The sequence below is a fragment of the Nilaparvata lugens genome, chromosome 4, assembly GCF_014356525.2.
Source record: "Nilaparvata lugens isolate BPH chromosome 4, ASM1435652v1, whole genome shotgun sequence".
NCBI lineage: Eukaryota > Metazoa > Arthropoda > Insecta > Hemiptera > Delphacidae > Nilaparvata > Nilaparvata lugens.
The window spans coordinates 75,674,218-75,695,331 of NC_052507.1; the positions used below are offsets into that span (position 1 = coordinate 75,674,218).

The 21,114-nt window shown below is 33.3% G+C and overlaps 1 protein-coding gene across 13 annotated transcripts in view; it reads right to left on the reverse strand.

The window, feature by feature from the left end:
• Nucleotides 1-697: 697 nt before the first annotated feature.
• The window catches only part of LOC111047600 (RNA-binding protein Nova-1), a 135,218-nt gene continuing 114,801 nt past the window's right edge, over nucleotides 698-21,114 (reverse strand). For 9 of the 13 annotated variants that reach the window (XM_039426471.1, XM_039426472.1, XM_039426469.1 and 6 more), the window contains 2 exons: nucleotides 13,397-13,718; nucleotides 698-11,826 (listed from right to left, as the gene is read on the reverse strand). In XM_039426471.1, coding sequence (XP_039282405.1) covers nucleotides 11,557-11,826; nucleotides 13,397-13,718 — 592 coding nt within the window. In that variant the 3' untranslated portion in view covers nucleotides 698-11,556. The remainder of the gene's footprint in view (nucleotides 11,827-13,396; nucleotides 13,719-21,114) is intronic. The other 4 variants (XM_039426480.1, XM_039426470.1, XM_039426473.1 and 1 more) reach the window with 2 other exon arrangements.

Here is a 21,114-nt window from a genome sequence, read left to right on the forward strand (position 1 = left end):
CTGATGCCAAGCTTTTTATATCTGTATCTTACCGTTTCTGTAAAAATACAGATATAGTCAGCTGATTAAAAGAGCAATTCACTTTTAATCAGCTGATGCCAAGCTTTTTATATCTGTATCTTACCATTTCTGTTAAAATACAGATGTAGTCAGCTGATTAAAAGTGAATTGCTCGCATGTCCGCGGCGCGTATATCTGTACGCACCTTAAGAATGAACCTTTCTGTTTCAAATTGTTCGCTATTCATTACGACGACTTCAACAGACAACTGTACTGAACTTGATTTGAATTGAAACTGAACTGGAGATGATTTTCTGGTGGCTGGTAGCTGGTGGCTCTAGTGTGCAATGACAGATAATACTCAATGGTATAACGTGGTGGCGCGACAGTCTGGTGGCGACACAAAATCGGCGGCTCGAGCCACCACATTCCTGGAAACTCGGCTGGTGGCTGGTGGCTCTAGTGTGCAGTGACAGATAAGAGACAATGCTACCACGTGGTAGCGCTTCCGTGGAAGCGCTTCCATTGTGGCCCAGTGTGCAAAGGCCTTAAATATAATGGATAAAAAGTTACGACCGCCTTTCCTAATTCTAGTTGAAAATGTGATATGCAAATGAAGGCATGAACGCGAGGTGGATGTCCTTTTACCAATGATTCGATATGAGATGAGATGAAATGAAATGAAACTACTAATACATGAACATGATATATTTATTGATGTTATGATGAAATAGATAAAGAGCTCACACAACTATAAAACAATATGAATTTAAAAACTAATGCAGCAAGAAACTGTAAGTGTATAGCAGATAATAAAATAAAGAATATATATTATGGAAAGATAACTAAAACCTATAAACCTTTAAAAGAAATAAGTACTCCATATTAAATTCTTGATCAGATTACCCGCAAAATAAAAATTGAATTGAATGATTTGTGACCACAAATAAAACAGAAAACTGAAATAGCATTCGTTGAACCGAACTAAAAATAATATAACTTGAAAACAAAAAATAAATTGTAACCTGAGAAAACATTTTTTTCAAAACCGCATCTAATTAGCATTATTTTATTAGTAGACAATTCTTGAAATGCTTCATTCATATTCTAACCACTAATCTTCTTGAATATTATTACATACAAGTTAAAAATTATGCAGCTAAATAACACGACTATGCAATGAAATTTGTTATGTTGAACCTTCCGTTTAGAGTAAAATTTCCACCAATTTCAAACGTCAAGTATATTTTCAAGTTTTTTTTCCAATTGTAAAGCATGAATTAAATAAAAATATTATAAGGTACATAATTGGATGAATGTTCCAAGAAGTAATGATGAAACATATTCTTTGTACTATGATAGATATTATTGAACGATTCTGAAATTGCTGAAAATTACAATTTTTCAGTTAGTATTATTAAAAATAATTTTGTTAATTTCACATTGAAAACAAAATATTAAAAATCATTAGTAAACAATATTACAGTACTGTGAAATTTAATACTGATTATAATATTTCAAAAACAATAGAATTGTCAATACAAACAACTCTATTTTATAGCATTAGATAAATTTCAATTTTTGTTAATAATTTCCATTGAATGGTTCAACAATAAATTTCTGCAGTTATTTTACTGGAATTGACTGACCTTCAAATCAAAACTATCTTTAAAAACGAAGTAAATAAAAACGAGATTGAAAAAGCTATTTAAAAAAACGTCATGTCCAATGAGAAATATGTACTTAACAAAATATACAACAATGTTTTACCAGTAATAGTGAGTAATAAGAACATAACATGAAGATTCGAATGGAATGTAGATAAAGATACGAATTAATTTAACAAGAAATGTGAATGATAATCAGGTAATAGCTTTTTACATGATTCAAGATGATGGTTTGTCATAAAACAATCATAATTTTCCATTGACTTCAATTTTTATTCTGGAAGTACATATTATTCAACATCCATAACAACAATTTATAATATGTATATGTTTATATTTAATTATTTTACCTATGGCAGAATTATAATTTATACAACAATAACAACAATCATTATTTTTATTATCATAATAATAGACTATCATTCTGGTATATAATCGATTTCCATATATGGGATTTCCAAATATTCGCCTCAATGAATTTTGTACGGATTTTGGAAAGCATTTCAAAGTGGTAACCAACTAACCAGAATTTCCACCCTGTTTTTACACAATTATTAGAAAGTTTAGATTTTATAAGAATTTCCTGATCAAATAGGATCATACCGAACAATTCAAATTCCTCCACCATCTATTTGGAAATCCCACGAGTGTAACATTCAAAACTGATGTGTGCTTCTTAAGTACATTTAGTTACCAGTTTATTTAACCGTAGACTTCAATTTATGTTACAAAAATAATATATTTGATAAATAATATAATATATTTATTGTGTTAATACCAGATTACTGTATTTCACACACTTTTATTTACATTAATGAGATGAATGAGTAACATGTAGAACTCAAATTTTATAGACTCAACAGTGATTAGAAGAAACCAAATTAACATAAAATCTATAAGTTTTCTTCCTTCAAACATAATAGTAAAATAATTGTGGCATTTAGGCATTATTCCGAATGTCATTCTTTGTATTGAATCATGAATGACCGAATGAGGGGGTGAATCTTCAAACTATTATGTCAATTATATTGAATAGAATATCAAATTCAGTTTATTTTACAACACCAAATGAATTTTTTGTGAGGAAAGTGTTCAAGTTCAATCAACTACTAATGAATATTATTTTAAAGATGCAATAGACAACAATATGATTTTGAACCAAAATTTGAATTTTTAACAACACATAATATTTGTAGTCAATACAACTATTATTAAAATTTATATTTTCAACATCTATAACATCGATTGATACTTAGAGCCTCAAAATTACACATTATTTTTAAAAGCGTGGACTGGTAAAACTGCTTCCTTTATTTAATACTAAATCTTTAATAAATGAAAAGCAAAAATTAATCCGGATAGAAGCCAAACGAAATGTAACTGACTATTTTTTGTTCCATGAATGAAAGTTCATTTGAGCTGAAATGATTTCAATTTGATAGAGGGGAGAAATAATCCAAAAGAGAAACAACTACGTAAAAACTTTGTTCTGCAAATTTAACAACCACTAATTTGTACTTTGTACCGCTAATCTCCTCATCTTAGGACTGATGAGCCTATCAACATATTGGAATGGACAGCGCTGGCTTTTATTCACTAGTATGCCTGAGATAGATAACATTCATAGAATTTAACAGAGAATTAGCAACTAACTTATCGACAATTTATTTGTTGATTTTTCGCATGAATATTGCACAAGAAAATATTCTAATCACAGAAATTTAACAAATTTTCAACTTTCTATCTAGACTGCATTACACAATCGTGACATTCAAATTTCCATTACTTTAGAATAAATTTCACAGAATTTGCAAAGGGAGATTGGAATTTATGTTAGTTTAGGGAGCTGAATTACTTGGGAACCTATTTTTTTTTAAATTGTGGTCAAACATAATCTAGTTCTTATTGCACATCAATGTAGGCTATTGTTAAAAGACAAATGTAAAAAGTTGATCTAGGTTAGAGTGTTGATCGGCTCCGGTTTGATACTTGAGAATTACATCAAAGATCAACAGTTTGGAACATTGAAACACGAATTTTTAAAAATAGATACAGCTCTAGATAGCCACGATTTGTTATCAACCAGAATAAACGTTAAATATTAATCGTTACTCAGCCAGTTATTGATCTTTGCTTCCCCAACTGTCCAAATTGCGAACTAGAAGTTATGGTAATAATTCCAACATGGTAACTTTTTATTATTATTTATAAAATATAACAACAATGTAAACACATACAATGTTGGATAACAATATAACATATTATATCACAATACTTTATCCATTATAAAGACTTTGTAATAATAGTAATTTATTAATATTATAATGATAATATATCGTATGTAATGATTAATGAACAATGAGGGGCTATCATGTTTATGATTACACCAGAAATATGACTTTTCCTAACAAAAACCAGGAGGATAGCGAGGTCAGTATGAGAGAGTAGAACGACTCGAAATCAATTTTTATAAGTTTTAGAAGTTAGAAGAGTTTTAAAATAATCAATTGAATGAAATGCCAGATTACTCATGTTGATTAGAAATATTTTCTCCTATGAGTTAGGGTGCTGCCAAGAGCACAAAAAGAGCAAATTGTTCCAGAATAAAAGCTTTCATTCAAAGTGTTAAGAGCAATAATTCTCTCCCCACTCAATGACTGACCTCAAAAATGGTTGTTGCCGACCGTTTGTCACAAATCAGATGAATATTTTACATAAATGATATTATAATTCAATATATTTATTTGAATTAATGAAATGTAGCTGTAACTAATCAAAAAGTTGACTCATTTACAAGCATTTCAATGATAAAATAATATCATGATAATGAAATTCATTTGACAATGATGGGAGATGAATGATGTGTATGAATTGAAATTAATTTCTATCACAGACAGAAGCCCTTTCATGGACATAATTATCTATGGCATTTCAAAAATAATTAACAATTTTTAAGGTCTTTGATCTAGGAAAACTGAGAATATTGGACAAAATTTAAATTTAATTCCTTTGAAAATTAAAATTTCTATCCGCAACCAACTAGAAACAAATAGAAGATCATTTAGGTTTACAACGTTTATTATCATCATCATCTTCCAACGAAAAAAGGAGAAATTCTCAGAATTTTTAGTTTTGTTTAGAAACTTGAAAATAATTGGAAGACAGATGAAAAATAACGACCAGGTTTAGATTTCAAACTTCTGTTCGAAAACATAAAATAAACGGAGAAGCGTCAACAAATCTTATACAGCTAGAAATACGATATTTAGACACGTGTTAATTGATAGTAGATTTCTAACCGCTAATTTGCACACAAGATGAAAGTATGAGTATACTAAATTTCTCATGAGAAATTGTTCTAATCTCCTTCAACAGCTATTACAAAAACCCCCTAAGTCTAAACAATGTGATAATTGATAACCCCGAAGCATAACACTGAGAAATAGGCGAGTTCAACTCTAATCTATGTCGAACTAGAAACAAAGATGACTCCAATATAAGCAGAGAGAGATTAGAGACACATATTATGGGAAAGGGGACACATAATTATATTATCAGTTACACTGGAGTCATCAATATAACATCTATAGACCGTCGAGATGACGCGATAGGCAGAAAATAACCAACATTGAAAGCTGATCTTGTCTAAGTATTATTTCTCTTCAATTAGTGAACCCTACTACATGTCCCTCTCAATACAAACCACTGTCTACGGGTGAATAATAAATGCACACGGCGCATGCGCGACCACACAGTCTAAACCAATGCCTTGATGATCGAATATGTCGAAAATGAATTTTGAATGCCGACGATGTACGAATTAAGGCACTCTGTCGGCACCCACTTGGAGGCGGCTGCTTGGGGGGGCGATTTGCTGACTCAGCACCCCTCGCGGGGTACACCTACCCTACCCTGCCCTGCCAACCGCCCCGGCCGATACAACGGTGAAAGAAAGCACTACGCTTGGGTCAGCTACACCAACAGTCTTTTGTCATCATCAATACAGCCTTTGTTCACACTAAACAACCAAACAATCTAAGCCATACAGTTTTCAAGTTAATTTCATCGCTATAAATATTAATATATAAAATATACATTAAACTATAGTTTATACGTTTTTCCCATGTTCTAAAAGTAAGTAACTATTAACAATATTGTCACAAAACATTGATTTATATTGAGCAAACAAAAAGAAACTGCAAACAACATCCAAACTACAGGGAAAAAACGGTTGTGATACTAGATTTTTCTAGATGGAATAACAGAGAACGCATTGCAATGCTTCTACAATAAAAGCGAGGCTTAGAACAGTTTCAACAAAATAGGCTACAGTTCTGTACATTTTACAAACCTTAGTGAACATATTACATGTACATTTTCAAACAGGCTTCAAGTAATTCTGTACATTTGATAAACCTAAAGTAACATTCTACACGTACTTTTTTCAAACAGGCTTCAAGTAATTTTGTACATTTGATAAGCTTATAGTGAACATATTACTCGTACGTTTTTAAATTTATATATAAACCCAAGACAGAAAGTAGGCCAGATTGATCAGTGCAAATTCAATGATGTGCTCACACAAGGCTCGACTCTCAGGTTTTATCTAAATTTCAATTGATTCATTTTCTACACACAACATATTTATATCCAAGTGGTGTGGATCAGTGTTTACACAAAGTGATTGAAAGGTGGTGGTGCACGTTAAAATGCTTCAAGTCTAAATATCTAGTCTATTAAATGCAATTTCACTAGAGGTATCACGTCAATACAATTAGATAGACGACTCAAGAATAGAACAATGATTGATGTGTTGGGTAACACGATCACCAAAGTACATTTATCAAAATTTATGTTGAAAGAGTGGGGTAAAATGCTTTATAGCTCAGGGTAGCATGGGGAGAGGATCAAACGTGGAATGTTAGACCGTATCAAAGCAATAACATAATTTTCAAGCTCAGTTATTGTACCCAAACTTCTCTCGAGTAAGCTCATTTTTTTATCCCTACTCGGTTACTTTCAAAAGTGTACACTCCTTCGTATCACCTTTATCAATTAATCAGAACTTAGGATATATTGGATCCTTTGTTGTTTGGGATTGAATATCCCTTCCATAATCATGCAGTGATGCAATTGAAATCCGTCCATGAGTTGAATATCTAAACAGATCATCTTGGTAAATGTCGATATAAACATATTTTCTCTGGTAACTCTCATATAATTCAAGTTGTTGATTTACTGATGATTTTCTTCTTGAAATTCATCCAATTTTTGATTTACTATGCATTATTTTTTATAAACTTTAGAAAGAAGTCTTTTATACAAAATAATTTTAACAAGTATGGCCGTATCAACTTGAAAAAATTTCTAACATTGAATTTCTTCATTATATTCCTCTTCAATTTTTCTTTACTGTTGTCTGCCTCCTCAATACCTAATACAATAGAGTTAGATTTTGAAATCCTCAAATATTAGCATACAAAAATTAGCCACTCAATCGAAGATGTTTCTTCACTCTTTTTGGAACAGTACCAATCTGACCCCTAGGTTGGGGTTAAACATATCATTTCAAGCTGTAATTTTTCAAGACCTGTTAAGTAACAGGGTAGAATATTCATCACGTTCGGGAATTTCAACACCTTATCCAGTAGGGGTTTGAAAATGTTGTTAGTAAATCTGAGAAAAGCATGCTGTGGTTAAAATTAAACACTTCAAAGCACACTGCGTTTTAAAAACAATAATTTTGATCTCACTCGATACAATGTAACAGTACTTATGAGAAATTGGTAAAGATTTCATGAAGCGAACAATTAAGAGCGTAAAATTACAGTCTAGAACTGAAGATAAATGCTTTAGCAAAGTGATTTCTTTCACCTCAGAGACCTACACAATGGAACTTATACCCAACAATCATTATTTTCAATGTTTCTTCATCACATTACTAATATTATCAATAAGTAAATTCTGTATTTTCGATATGAACAACACATCACAGCAATGCCACATGAATAATAATAATTATTACAACCGTTGCTAAACGAGTACTCTTATACATTTCTGGGACCATTGGTAATTATAATTACAAATTACCAGCCACTGTTCAGCTTCTTCTGCTCCAATACCATTAACAAGAACAACAACGAGTTGACACACCATTAATACACATTTAGATACCAAGTAAATATGTTGATTCCTAATACTAAATGATAAATCTAGATACACATTTATATCAAGTATGATAATTAATTGATCTGCTACTAATATCTAATGAACTATGTATATTTAAACTAACCATCTAGGTTTTCATTGACATAAATTGGAAATAATTTCATCTAACTACCTATAGTCTTGGTCTTCTTCCCATAAGTAATAATTTCCTTTTTCTAAATCGAAAACAAACAAATTAAACCCCAAAATTAAATAAGAATCTTGATAATACGATTTCGAATAATTAAAGAAATGACAAATCGAAAACTAAACAATCTACTCCGTGACTACCATAAACCACTTCAAAAACTAAACAAAACAATACAAAAAAACGTCGTAAAAATTCTAGAAGATTAATAACATCAACGATATTGTAATCGAGAACAATAAGAGGAACCATTGATATAATTTGTAATGATGAGATTGGAAAATCTCTACAAGTATCAACTATTAGATCTAATTTTGAGGAATAAATCTTGTAGGAAATCAGATATACACTGATAACAAATAAAAATAACTTGTACATTAGAAACGAGCATTCAGGAGGTATGAGATTCATCGAATGAGAAACCCTATTAAGGAAATGTATCAAGGTGTCAAATACAGTGTGACATCACATTGATATCTACAAACCTTGTAAAAAGTATAATAATTAGTGGCAAGAAAATAAATTATAAGTGTAAGGACTGTATACGTTTACTGGTAGTGTCAATGTCTCAGCTTGGAAAAATAGAAATTGAATAGATAATTGCAAAGTATGTATGGGAAGGAGAGTTGATAACATAAACTGATAAATTTCAACAAATTATTAGCTGTCTAAAGAAGTTCTTTTGACATGAAAATGAAATGAAAAGTATCACAGCCTCTCACGAAGACTTCAGACATTGCTAGAGATATACATAACATATTTATACTTTATAACATACACACACACACAACAATATCAAGTGAGTGTGATAAAAGTTAGTGATCAATTACATCATCCCAAGAAATTACATCTACAGTATTAATTAGGTTCAAGACATCAATAGTCATTGTTGCCTTACAACTGAAACCTGCAATTACACTTATATGACAATATCCATACAACTATACTAATGAAATAATAATGATTATAGGCCTTAGTCTTGTTAGAGTATTAGTTATGAATAAAAACAGGTCAACGGCAACATTATACTATGTCTAACTACGGGAGATTGGAGGAAAATTGCAGAAACTTCAATTCCAACTTTCTAGTAGTCAGCCTCGTAAGTTGGAAAAGTAAGTTTTGAGGTTTTGCGGTGTAGTTTGGGGACTGTTGGTAGGGGGGGGGGGACACAACATCGACTGGTTAATGTATACAAGTTTGATGTTATGTGAACTACCAATACTGAACGCTTTCTTCAATTATGCAGCTCGTTAACAATATTGTCCATCCGTTTAATTTGTATGATGCTGAAATCAAAAATCAAAATTTTTGAGTAAGTGTTGCGTGAACAGATAAGTTCACTCTAAATTTTCCCCAAGCAGAGTAAGTACGTTGGCTTAGTAGAAAGTCACAGCTCCCGTAACACATAGGTACTCAATTTTATTTTTCAAGAACCCTATTCATAGATACTATACATAACCACTTTGATGGTAAATTAGGAAAATCAGAACTTCCCGTAATAATAATTAAAGTTTAATTCACTCTGCATTTTTGTACAATAGAATTGAAAGTTCATTGAGCAATTATTGTGCATTACTTCACGTTTCTGAGATATGATTTTTACAATGCAGTGCAAATAATGAGAATTGCCAATTAATAGTACTAGAGAGTACTATGCATGATGGCGACAAGATGAATATGAATTTTTGAAAGATTTTTGAAATCAGCATGATTTAACGTCCATGAAAACCACTGAGACGTGCTCAAAAATACATTGTCAAAAACATACAATGATAAAATTGAAGATGAAATGCATAAAACATGAGAAATAAACAGGTCTAAAGACAAAAACAATTATTATTCATAATTTACATGAAACAGAAATTTGCAAATTAAAACATAACAAATAAAAAAAGTCTGTTTTCGATCCCTGAAAACATATTCAACTAATAAATCATAAGCTTTCAAACAAAATCACTTATGCTACATTTTATTACGATTTTCTCCACCATGGTTTCAGTAAAGAAGTTCAACATCAACTTCAAACGACTATAACTGTGAAAGCTAGTATAGGCTAGTGCACATTCAGATATTTAAAAAAATGTTTAAAATTTTCACATCAATATTCATGCTGTACTGTTAGTCAATATTTAATCTAAAAATAATTATATAAAGCCTAACAAGCATAACAGTAGCTGAGTATATCAGCTTTGAAAAATGAAGAACAACAATACACGTAACTAACTAGCGGATCTGAAAATCCGGACAACGTACAACGTTTAGAACCTGTTTCCAATTGCAATATTATTCTAGACACAAACCATCGATGATGGTTCCAAAATTCAATATAACAACAGAAGATGGCTGATATTAGAATACATAGTAACTATCATTCAATATTATACCAACACATCATGGTAATTAAGTCAACACATGGTAAGTTAAAAAATAAATGAAGACAATCGTTACTACAATAAAACTCGATTATTGCAACTAAATTCTATTACACAATATCAACATCGTAGATGATAACGTTGATTACAACAAAGTGGGAGATCAGCCTCAATTTTTCAACAACTGTTTAGAACAGTTCTAACAAGAAACTGAATGGGTATGAAGCTGTGTACAGATCCCCACATATCAACGCGACCGGTACAGTGAAAATATAATTTCCATGTGTTCTTATGAGACTATTCTCACTTAGCCCATCCAAGAGAGTATAAACAGTCCCATTTGAACTTATTACAGCTGACGAGCAGACTTGAACGCCACGAAAACGCGCATTTCACTTTTCATCAGCTGTTTCATATCTGTATTTGTACAGAAACAGTAAGGTACAGATATAAGCGTATCATCAGCTACTGATTATATCTGTGTAGGTACAAGGTACAGATTATAATAAACGTAGCATCAGTTGAATGCGAAATGAGCGCTAAGAGCACGTGCATTTCACTTCTCATCAGCTGATTATATATGTATTTGTACAGAAACAGTAAGGTACAGATATAACAAGCGTATCATCAGCTACTGATGATTATATCTGGATTTGTACAGAGACAGTAAGATACAGATCTGATAAGCGTATCATCAACTGATGAAAGGTAAAATGCACGTGTCCATGGTGCTAAAGTCTTTACACATCCCTAGAATAATCCGACAAGAATAGAACTTATGGGAATAGTAATCTCATTGTACCAAACATTTATTCCACTATTCATCAGCTGATTATATCTGTATTTGTACATAAACTGTAAGGTACAGATGTAATAAGCGTAGCATCAGCTGATGAAAATTGAAATGCGCGTGTCCGTGGCGCTGTGCGCAGCTCTAGAATAGTACCGACAAGAATAACTCAATTAACGACGTGGTAAAGTGGTAGAGTGGACATTACTGTCCAAACTACGCCACGTCGACAAATAAAATAGTCCTTCATTTTATTATATTGTACCGGATATGTGGATCTGTACACAGCTGAACGTTGAACTAAATTAGACTCGCAATGAAACAAAATGGGTGATTTACAATGAGAAATGATGGGGTGGGTGGGCTGGCGGTTTACTGTATGATGCTGAGTGTCGCCTGTCGCCGCTTGGTCTCCTCCTCACTGATGCGCTGTTCGATGAGATACTGCGCCGTGCTGATGGCGTTCACACTGCCCGAAATTGTCACCACCCTATTGCGCGTGCCCGGTGCGTAGATGCCCTTTTTCGAGATCTGTATGTTGGCACCACTGAGCAGCTGGATCTCCACCAGCGAGCGGCCGCCCGGACCCAAAATGGCGCCCACTATCATCTCCGGAACGTTCAGGTCTACCTTCTTCGTCTCCTTGCAACAATCACAATCACTTAGTTCATTTGCCAAAAACAAAGTTACAAGAAATAGATAAATTATTGATTTACACTTGGAAATGGCTCTTGGATGGCCACCTTCTTTGTCACCATATAACAATCACAATAACTCATTCTATTTGCCAAAAACTAAATTACAAGAAGATTAAATAGATTAATTTACACTTGGAAATGGCTCTAAGAGTTGAAACCAGTCGTGTTGTATAAAATTAAAGAGTAGCCTACTTGATACTATATTCTATTGTGTTTCAGTTCTTTATACTATATTTAAAAAAATATTTGTCATGGCTTCCTTGTATTGGTCTTTTTGAGTTGGTCATTTGCTTGTAATTTTGTTACTTTGTCTTATCGTTTGTGAGGATTGAGATGTGACCTGGTTTCCGTAATTTTATTTATTCTAGTGGTTTGGAATAAGCTTTATTTTCTTTCTATTGACATGGTTTTCTCTACCTAGTTGTTCAAACCTTAGACCATTTATAGAATAGACACGCTGGGAAGCCTAGCCTCTGAAACCAACATCTAACTGCCAAATCCGCCCACCTTGACGTCACAACCAAGCTAACAACAATGCATTGAATAACAACAATGTAAGTTAAACACCACAAACGCCTACACAACAAACTTTTGTGACGTCAAGGTGGGCGGATTTGGCAGTTAGATGTTGGCTTCATCGACTTTCAGTATGAATATACAATGGGCCGTGTCTAATCTATAAGTGGTCTAAGGTTCAAACTCACAAGCCGGTAAACAGCTGATTGTAGAACAAATAAACATATGATTCTCACTACAGCATACTACACTGTAATAAAACCATATGTTTTCTTTACAGTCGAGTATATTTCCTAGTTCCGAATTAGGAACAGCAAAACTGGTACAAAAACCGTCTTTTCGCGCTCCAGGTGGACGTTTTGTCAACTACAATCAAGAAATTCCTGATTCGAAACTTGTAAACTAGGTTATGTTTATAGAATGCATGTAGTAATGTCAGCACAAGCAGGTAATGTTTTCTCTTAGACCAGTTATAGAATAGACACGCCCCATTGTATATTCATACTGAAAGTCAATGAAGCCAACATCAACTGCCATATCGCCCCATCGTGACGTCAGCATCGGATAGAAAACTTTTCTGTAGAGATTGTTTACATTGTTTTCCATAGCAGATTGTGTCTATTTCAGCGTGAGCGCAGCGGAAGTTTACCATTTTCATAAATAATAATAATTCACTTCCATCTGAAATAGACACAATCTGAAAGTTTTCTATCCGATGCTGACGTCACGATGGGGCGATATGGCAGTAGATGTTGGCTTCAGAGGCTAGACTTCCCAGCGTGTCTATTCTATAACTGGTCTAAGTGTTTCTCAATTATTCTTTTCTAGATGACAAAAAATAGTGTGAGTTACTTGGACGTGAATGTCTTTTGCAGTGCTCGAATGAAATTCTAGTCTCGACTAGAAACATCATTCTCGCCTGCAAAAGGCCCCTTCCCGTCCATGTGACGTAAGATACTATTGTATCTTGTCGATCAATTTGGTAACAATTGTTGTACCTTAACGTCGCTGTCCTCCTTGTTAGCGCCACTTCCGCCGCCTCCGCCGCGACTGGCGCCCAGACCGAACGAGTTGTTGTTGATTGCGCCGGGCGTAGCGGCCAGCCCAGCCTGGTGGCGGAAGGGGTCGAAGGGCGGCACGTCCAGTGAGCCGCGGCCGCCCGGGTTGGTGCCGATCGGCCCGAACACACCCGACGAGGCGGCAAGCCCGTTGGCCTGCGCAGGCGTCGCGTCCATTGGACTCATGCCTAGGAAGCCTCCGCTCAAGAGGCTCGAGCCTGACGTCTGGCCTAGTCCCAGGCCCATGCCGAGTATGCCGTACCTGTAATCAAACACAACACACCTCAAGGCACTGTCTCGAAACATAGTGCATATTATCGACAAGCACCACACAGTCTCGATACAAAGTATCGATATCATCACACATCCGATATAGTGAGGTCCACGTTACTAGTAGTTCTGTGAACAGTAGAACTCGCGCTCAGTAAGTTACATTGACCTGTTATTATGTTTTCTCAAAAATTAATAAATAATTTATCAATTAAAATGTCTAGAAAAAATCCTAAATAAACATAGAGCTTTCTGTCCTATCGTACCGTGACGTGTCGTCCCGGAATGTGAGTGTGAGCGCTGTTATCAGGTCTGGCTGCAACTATCTACAATGTTGTTCTACATTTTCAAGATGTTCTATGTTTTTGAACGGGTAGTATTATAATCAACTGACTACTAACGTTGATGGAAAGATACATTTTCAAGATGTTCGATGTTTTTGAATGGGTAGTATTATAGTCCACTAGACAGCTGATTTATGATGAATAATTCTATAGTCTGATTTTTACTCTAATATTGGCGTATGAAGGAGGCTCCTTTTCCTTTTATATTATCCTTGAAAAGGGACTAAATTTTTAGAAAAGTGGAATCATAACCTCATTTCGGACTTAAAAATAATATTATAAAAATTTGGAAGAGAAATAGTACAAGGAGTATCCTTAGTTTTCCACTTCCATTCAGTGCTTTCTTGCAAAAATTAGAATAATTAATAAATGTAAAAAAATGCAAAATTTCCAAAAACCTTGTATATACGTCGACGCGCAATTTAAAAAGAAACATACCTGTCAAATTTCATTAAAATCTATTACCGCGTTACGCCGTAAATGCGCAACATTCAATCATTAAGAGAAATGCCAAACCGTCGACTTGTATCTTAGACCTCACTTCGCTCGGTCAATAATGACAGTGAAGAAAGATAGGAGAAAAACGTTGCCGAACCTCTGTCTTGTCAATGCCTTCTATACACGGTAGCTGATACATGTTTATTGATGTAAAATCAACTGTTCATCCTCGTTAAAAATAATCAATTATATTTTATTAAGCAAGAAATTATATTTTCAATAATTTCATCATGAATTTTCATAACTAAGAAGAAATATTTTGTTAATCAATTACAGTATCAATTCTACAGTGTTAAAAGACGATCTGGCAACAGAGCAAATTGAGAAAGAGATAGCGCTATCCGCTTTGTTGAAAGATAGACAAGGATAGCAATACCATTGCTAATCAAACACTGGCATTATAACGTGGACCTCACTACGGTAAAGTCACATGATGTAATAGTATAGATGTATCAATTTTCTAAACCAATAGCTTTAGTACAATAATTCAGCTTGCTTCATTTACCTGCAGTTTCCCGGACATTTAAAAATTTGTATACATTGTTTCATCTTCAAATTAAATCTTTGAATAAAGAGATATGCTCACATAAAATTCATTTCTGGACTTTCTACTAAAATTAGGAAGAAGATAAGTTTATAATTTTGTTATATTTCTGACTTCTATTATATTTATTAACTCAGAGCTGTAATAAATATTTCCCAAATAAAATTCAACGTCTATTATTTCCGTCACATCAACTGCAAGGGATATACAAGAAATATATCTAATGAATTTGTAATGATCAAAATATTGTCATCAATACAAATTTATTATTATCATTGACCAATATATTGTAATAATATCTATCAGACTAGACGATAAATTGCATGAAATATACGTCAAATTGACAGGTATGGGAATATCCTTATACAAGTTCTTGGAGACCCAACAATAATAGGAACATCCGATTTACTATGATATCTAAATTTACAGAAACAGTAAAATCAAATAATAATAAAAACAAAACTATATTTACGAAAAACAGTAGGCCTACTGAATTCCAAGAATCGTGGTCGATTGTATCGGACTTGATATTATCTCAAGAGGTAAATGAATATGTCAACAAAAAAATTCATTGTTACTGTAACATAATTCAAGAATATCTATTATGATAGCATGTCATTTTACTGCAAACAATAAGATAGTTTCTTATTTCCAGTACTATATTTCTACTTTACTATAAATTTTAAAGATCATAAGAAGTTCATTCATGTTAAAATTATCAACCATTCAGTTCATCAATTCCAATTCACCGGATAGAAGTTGATTATAGATTTTTAAATTAACTAGGAAATCTTCTCTCTAACATAACCTAATAAGAGACTAGGAGACTCAGTTAAGGGAAAAATAATTAAAAAAAGCTACTTGAACTATTTTCTAGTTTTTGGCCACTATAACTCTGCTCACCAATCTTCCACCAATTCAAGTCCTCTGAACAACCACTCTACCATTCACCTCTACCAAAGTCGCTCAGATTTTTATAAAATTTGTCGTCATGCATTACCAAAATCTAATTGATTCTAATCATTCATCACTCATACCACCTAACTCATTCACAACCTAGATGCATCAAACTTGAATGAAAATGTAAGAAATTTGAAGAGCGAGGTTTGAAATCTAAACTCTACCATACCATTAGTGGGCAACGTTATAGCGGCCATACTGCAAAAAATCATCTATTTTTACGATAAAGAATAAATGAAAAAGAACATGCAACTCAAAACTATTAGACGAATGATACTTTTCAAATTTAGTAGGATAAAATGATCTGAAAAGCTGTACAAAGCCTTCAATGTAATACACTAACAATTACATTCTGATTCAACCGGCGATTATGAATGTCCATGAATGATAATGGTTAATGAAATAGATGTTGAAGAGAGATTGATTTCAAATCATTTGAATGGGATGGCTTCCCAAAAAGGTAAGATTAGGGATTGAAGGCTTTTTCTGATTAAATTTATCAGGTATTTCAACAATTCGTCTCAACTCTATCGCCTATTTGAATCAAAAACCCTACTCGACGATTTACAGAGGAAAAACTCTTTTGCTATCACAATTTGCATAGTACTGTTCAAAGTAAATCTATTTTGCTTAAAAAATTAATCGAGAATACTACTTTACAAGATAAATCTCAAAATTCAGTGAAGAAACATTTTTTTTAATTTACAGTTTTGCTTTGCTCTAAGCTAATTCAATATCAGTTTTCTCATAAGTTTGAATTTCCTAGTTATTGTTTTTCAATATATCTTTGTGAGAATAAAATTATTTTTTTTTTAATAACAAATAAGTATTGTTTGAAGAAAATACTTGGACTTTGAATGAACGCATTTGCTCTACATACAAGAGACGCGAGAACACCTTCTGAATGTATCATTTTCAAAGCTTCCCTGATCATTTTGTTAATAATAATATCAAACGTAAAAGTATTGAAAAACAAAATTATAAATAAAACTTGACAATTTTGAACTGTGAAAACAGAACTGAACTCAAATAAGATCATCTTCTGATCAAACTTATTATTAACATCGTTGATATTATGCTGACTTGATGTAATCCCAATACAGAATAAGCCTAACCTCACCAAACCCTTAAAGATTTACTAAACTGGATAATAATGTCATCTTCGATCAACCCATATGTCCTATATTTTCACAGGAATTTCGTTTTAAAAATCTTACAACATTAACTGACCTTACAATACACAAATAACCTAAATAATATCATAAATTTGTAAATATTATCATAACAACTGACTTTGTCACTGATTAATATCGAATAAGTTTATAACATAAAATCTTTTCACACAAACAAGACGTTTTAAAAATAAATCTACAATTATTCCTCAATTTGCAGAGTTAATTTTCCATAGATGTACCGTAATTTACTAGCGATCAGATCACTTTAAAGCGGTACAAATTCCGTTGTCATATCAACTTTCAAGTTGGTTGGCAACAACTCTCAATTTTTCCACTCTAATTTACTTTTCTACTAATATCAATACAGAACTGGGTAAATATATTGATATTTTCTGAAATAGTTGTGATACGATTTAAATATCAATAATAATTATAAGTAGATTACTTTTCACCTTACGACTGATATATTTACTGTCAGAAAAAGCACTGACTTGTCTGACAGCCGTGTTAGGTGCAATAGCAAGATAATTCATTTTGTAAAAAAGTTATAACACACACGGTAGGTTAAAGGCAGGTTCACACATATCAGTATCAGTGACCACTATAGTGAAATTATGATTTCCATGAGTTTTAATGTGAGTATTCACACTCAGCCCGGCCGAATGAGTATGAATAGTACCATTAGAACACAGGAGAATGATAATCTCGTCGTGAAAATATAACTCCCATAAGTTCTTATCTGACTATTTCCACTAAGACCGGCCGAGTGAGTATGAATAGTCCAATTAGAACACAGGGAAATGATAATCTCGCCGTGAAAATATAATTCCCATAAGTTCTAATCTGACTATTTCCACTAAGACCGGCCGAGTGAGTATGAATAGTCCAATTAGAACACAGGGGGATGATAATCTCGCCGTGAAAATATAATTCCCATAAGTTCTAATCTGACCATTTCCACTAAGACCGGCCGAGTGAGTATGAATAGTCCAATTAGAACACAGGGGAATGATAATCTCGCCCTGAAAATATAATTCCCATAAGTTTTAATCTGACTATTTCCACTAAGTCCGGCCGAGTGAGTATGAATAGTCCAATTAGAACACAGGGGGATGATAATCTCGTCGTGAAAATATAATTTCCATAAGTTCTAATCTGACTATTTCCACTAAGACCGGCCGAGTGAGTATGAATAGTCCAATTAGAACACAGGGGAATGATAATCTCGCCGTGAAAATATAATTCCCATAAGTTCTAATCTGCCTATTTCCACTAAGACCGGCCGAGTGAGTATGAAGAGTCCAATTGGAACACAGAGGAATAATATTCTCACTGTATACGTTCACTGTGCTGATAAACGGGAATCAACCTTTAACGTGTAGTTATTCATAGAAAAAGCCTTGGAGGAGGTTCTCAATTGATTCCAGTGACACTGACCAAAGCTTTGATAATTACTGATTGTTAATAGCAAAAACGGAAGTTAAGTTAATAGAGGAAAGTGACAAATGATTCAGAGTAAAGTCAGATTCACGTTATAGAGTCAGCACCTGATTAACATTGGTTTGCTTTTCCTTGTCTGTCATTAGACAAAGCATATAGCTCTATCCTTTTCTACCTCTGAACTATTTCCGAATCGTGTTCCAAGAAAATATAGCATTCCAGTTAGCAAATTGTTGGACCTAGCTGATTAATTCAAGATCATGACCCTCAAGCCAGTTACACACATATCGATTTTTTGCCGTCCTCATGAATTCTAGCAGATTGAACGGAGCTTGATAAACATCATCTGTTTAATCTAATAACATTTATAAGGTTGTCTGAATATCGAACGTTCAAAAATCGATGTGTTTGTAATAAGCATTTCATATTTTTTAACACACATATCGATTTTTGTACGTTCGATTTTTAGCCAACCTTATAAATTTTATTAGATTAAACATAACTTGGAGAATATTATGAACAATTCATGGGTTTGCCAAGTTACATTCAATCTGGTAGAATTTATAAAACTTTACTCTCAAAACACTTATGAAGTGAAAAATGCAATTTCTATTAGTAGTGCGACATAGTCTGGGTCACCATCAGACTAAAGAAACTTACTCTAATGTCAAGTTTAAGGAATGTAGGAGGAGGAATAGGTGAGGACAAGGTCTATAAATACAGGTCATGACACAATCCCGTAATGCATTGCAAAATCGCCATTTTATGGGGTCCTAGTTCACCAATTTTCAAATTCATCAGCTGCTATCATTATAGATTGAACAACATGATGTGTTATTTTGTTATGTTGTTCAAGGGATATTGCTTGGCTTTGATTTGTAAAATAAATTGTTCCGACAGAATAATAATATTTAGATTCTAACTAGGTACTGAATTGTTGATTTTCAGATCGGGAACTTAAAACAATTTTTGAAGTTGGCCTCTCATATTTCTGTCTTGTCCCAATGCCTTATGACTCATAATACTTGAGTTACAAGAATAAGAACAATTTTTTATAATAAATAAATGAACAATTGAAGCATTTATTATTGAAATTTCATTATTAAAAAATTGAAAACCTGAATTCACATATTATCTGAACCAGAATATTGTTTTAAAATGCATAATTTTGTTACGAGCAAATTGAATTGGATTGGATTTTCAAATGTACCGCCATGAAGACCCCATAAAATGGCCGCTCCATAAGGAACACGAGTGTCATGACCTGTATTTATAGACCTTGGGTGGGGATGTTTGGTTGATGCGCTAGTGAGGGTAATTTTGAATTATGAACAATTTTGTCAAAGCGTGTGTGGGATGAGAAATTCATTTGATCATTTAGGAGACTGTTGGGAAACTGTTTTACATTCCATTGCATCCCTTACCATAATAATAACCTTGACATTAGAGTAAGTTTCTTCAGTCCGATGATGACTCACACTAGGTCGAAACAATCATCATTACCGGTACTAATATTAAGTGCATTTTTCACTTCATAAGGCTGGACGTACACCGGTTAGTCAAGACAAGACTAGTCACGTTTAGACACAATACTTCACATAGTTGCTTATGGAGTCACGTCTAATTACAATGACTAATCAGTGTGAGTTGCGTCATAAGCAGCAATGTGAAGTATTGTGACTAAACGTGTCTGATCATGTCTTGCCTTGATTTGACTAACTGGTGTGCGCCTTCCCTGAGTGTTTAAATCAATAGTGAAAAAGTATGGATATTCAACACAGAATTTAAAAGGAGTGCACAAAATCGTCCAAATTCTATGTGTGTAACTGGCTTCAGTCTAGTAACACACACATTTAAGAACATACGATTTTTTGTCGTCCTTATAAATTCTATCCTATTAAAGAGAAATTTCTGTATATATTTTTATATATTTTTTATATTTGGTTATTTATATTCATTTATGGTTATTTATGTCCAACGGATCTCGAAAACTGCTCTAACGATTTTCACGAAATTTGGAACATAGTAGCTTAGAGAAACAATAGCGTAAGTAGATATCCCATGGTATAGGGCGTTTATGTTGCAACTTTTACCGTTATCTCAAGCCGATTACTGTCGATTATTGTAGATTTTTACTGTTTTGTTGGTGTGAGAGTGTATGAACGGCACAGTATGAGAGACTACGAGCGTCACACAGCTTCACGGGAAAGAACTACGGAGATGTATGGACTAACGGCTTGAGATAACAGTAAAAGTTGCAACATAAACGTCCTATACCATGGGATATCTACTTACGCTATTGTTTTTCTATGATGGTAGGTTTATGATATAAAAATTCGATTGCACTAGGTCTCATCCCTGGGAAAACTCGCTGAACGACATTAAAAGGATAATTGATCCTTGGAAAAACAGCTGAGACTTTCGTCG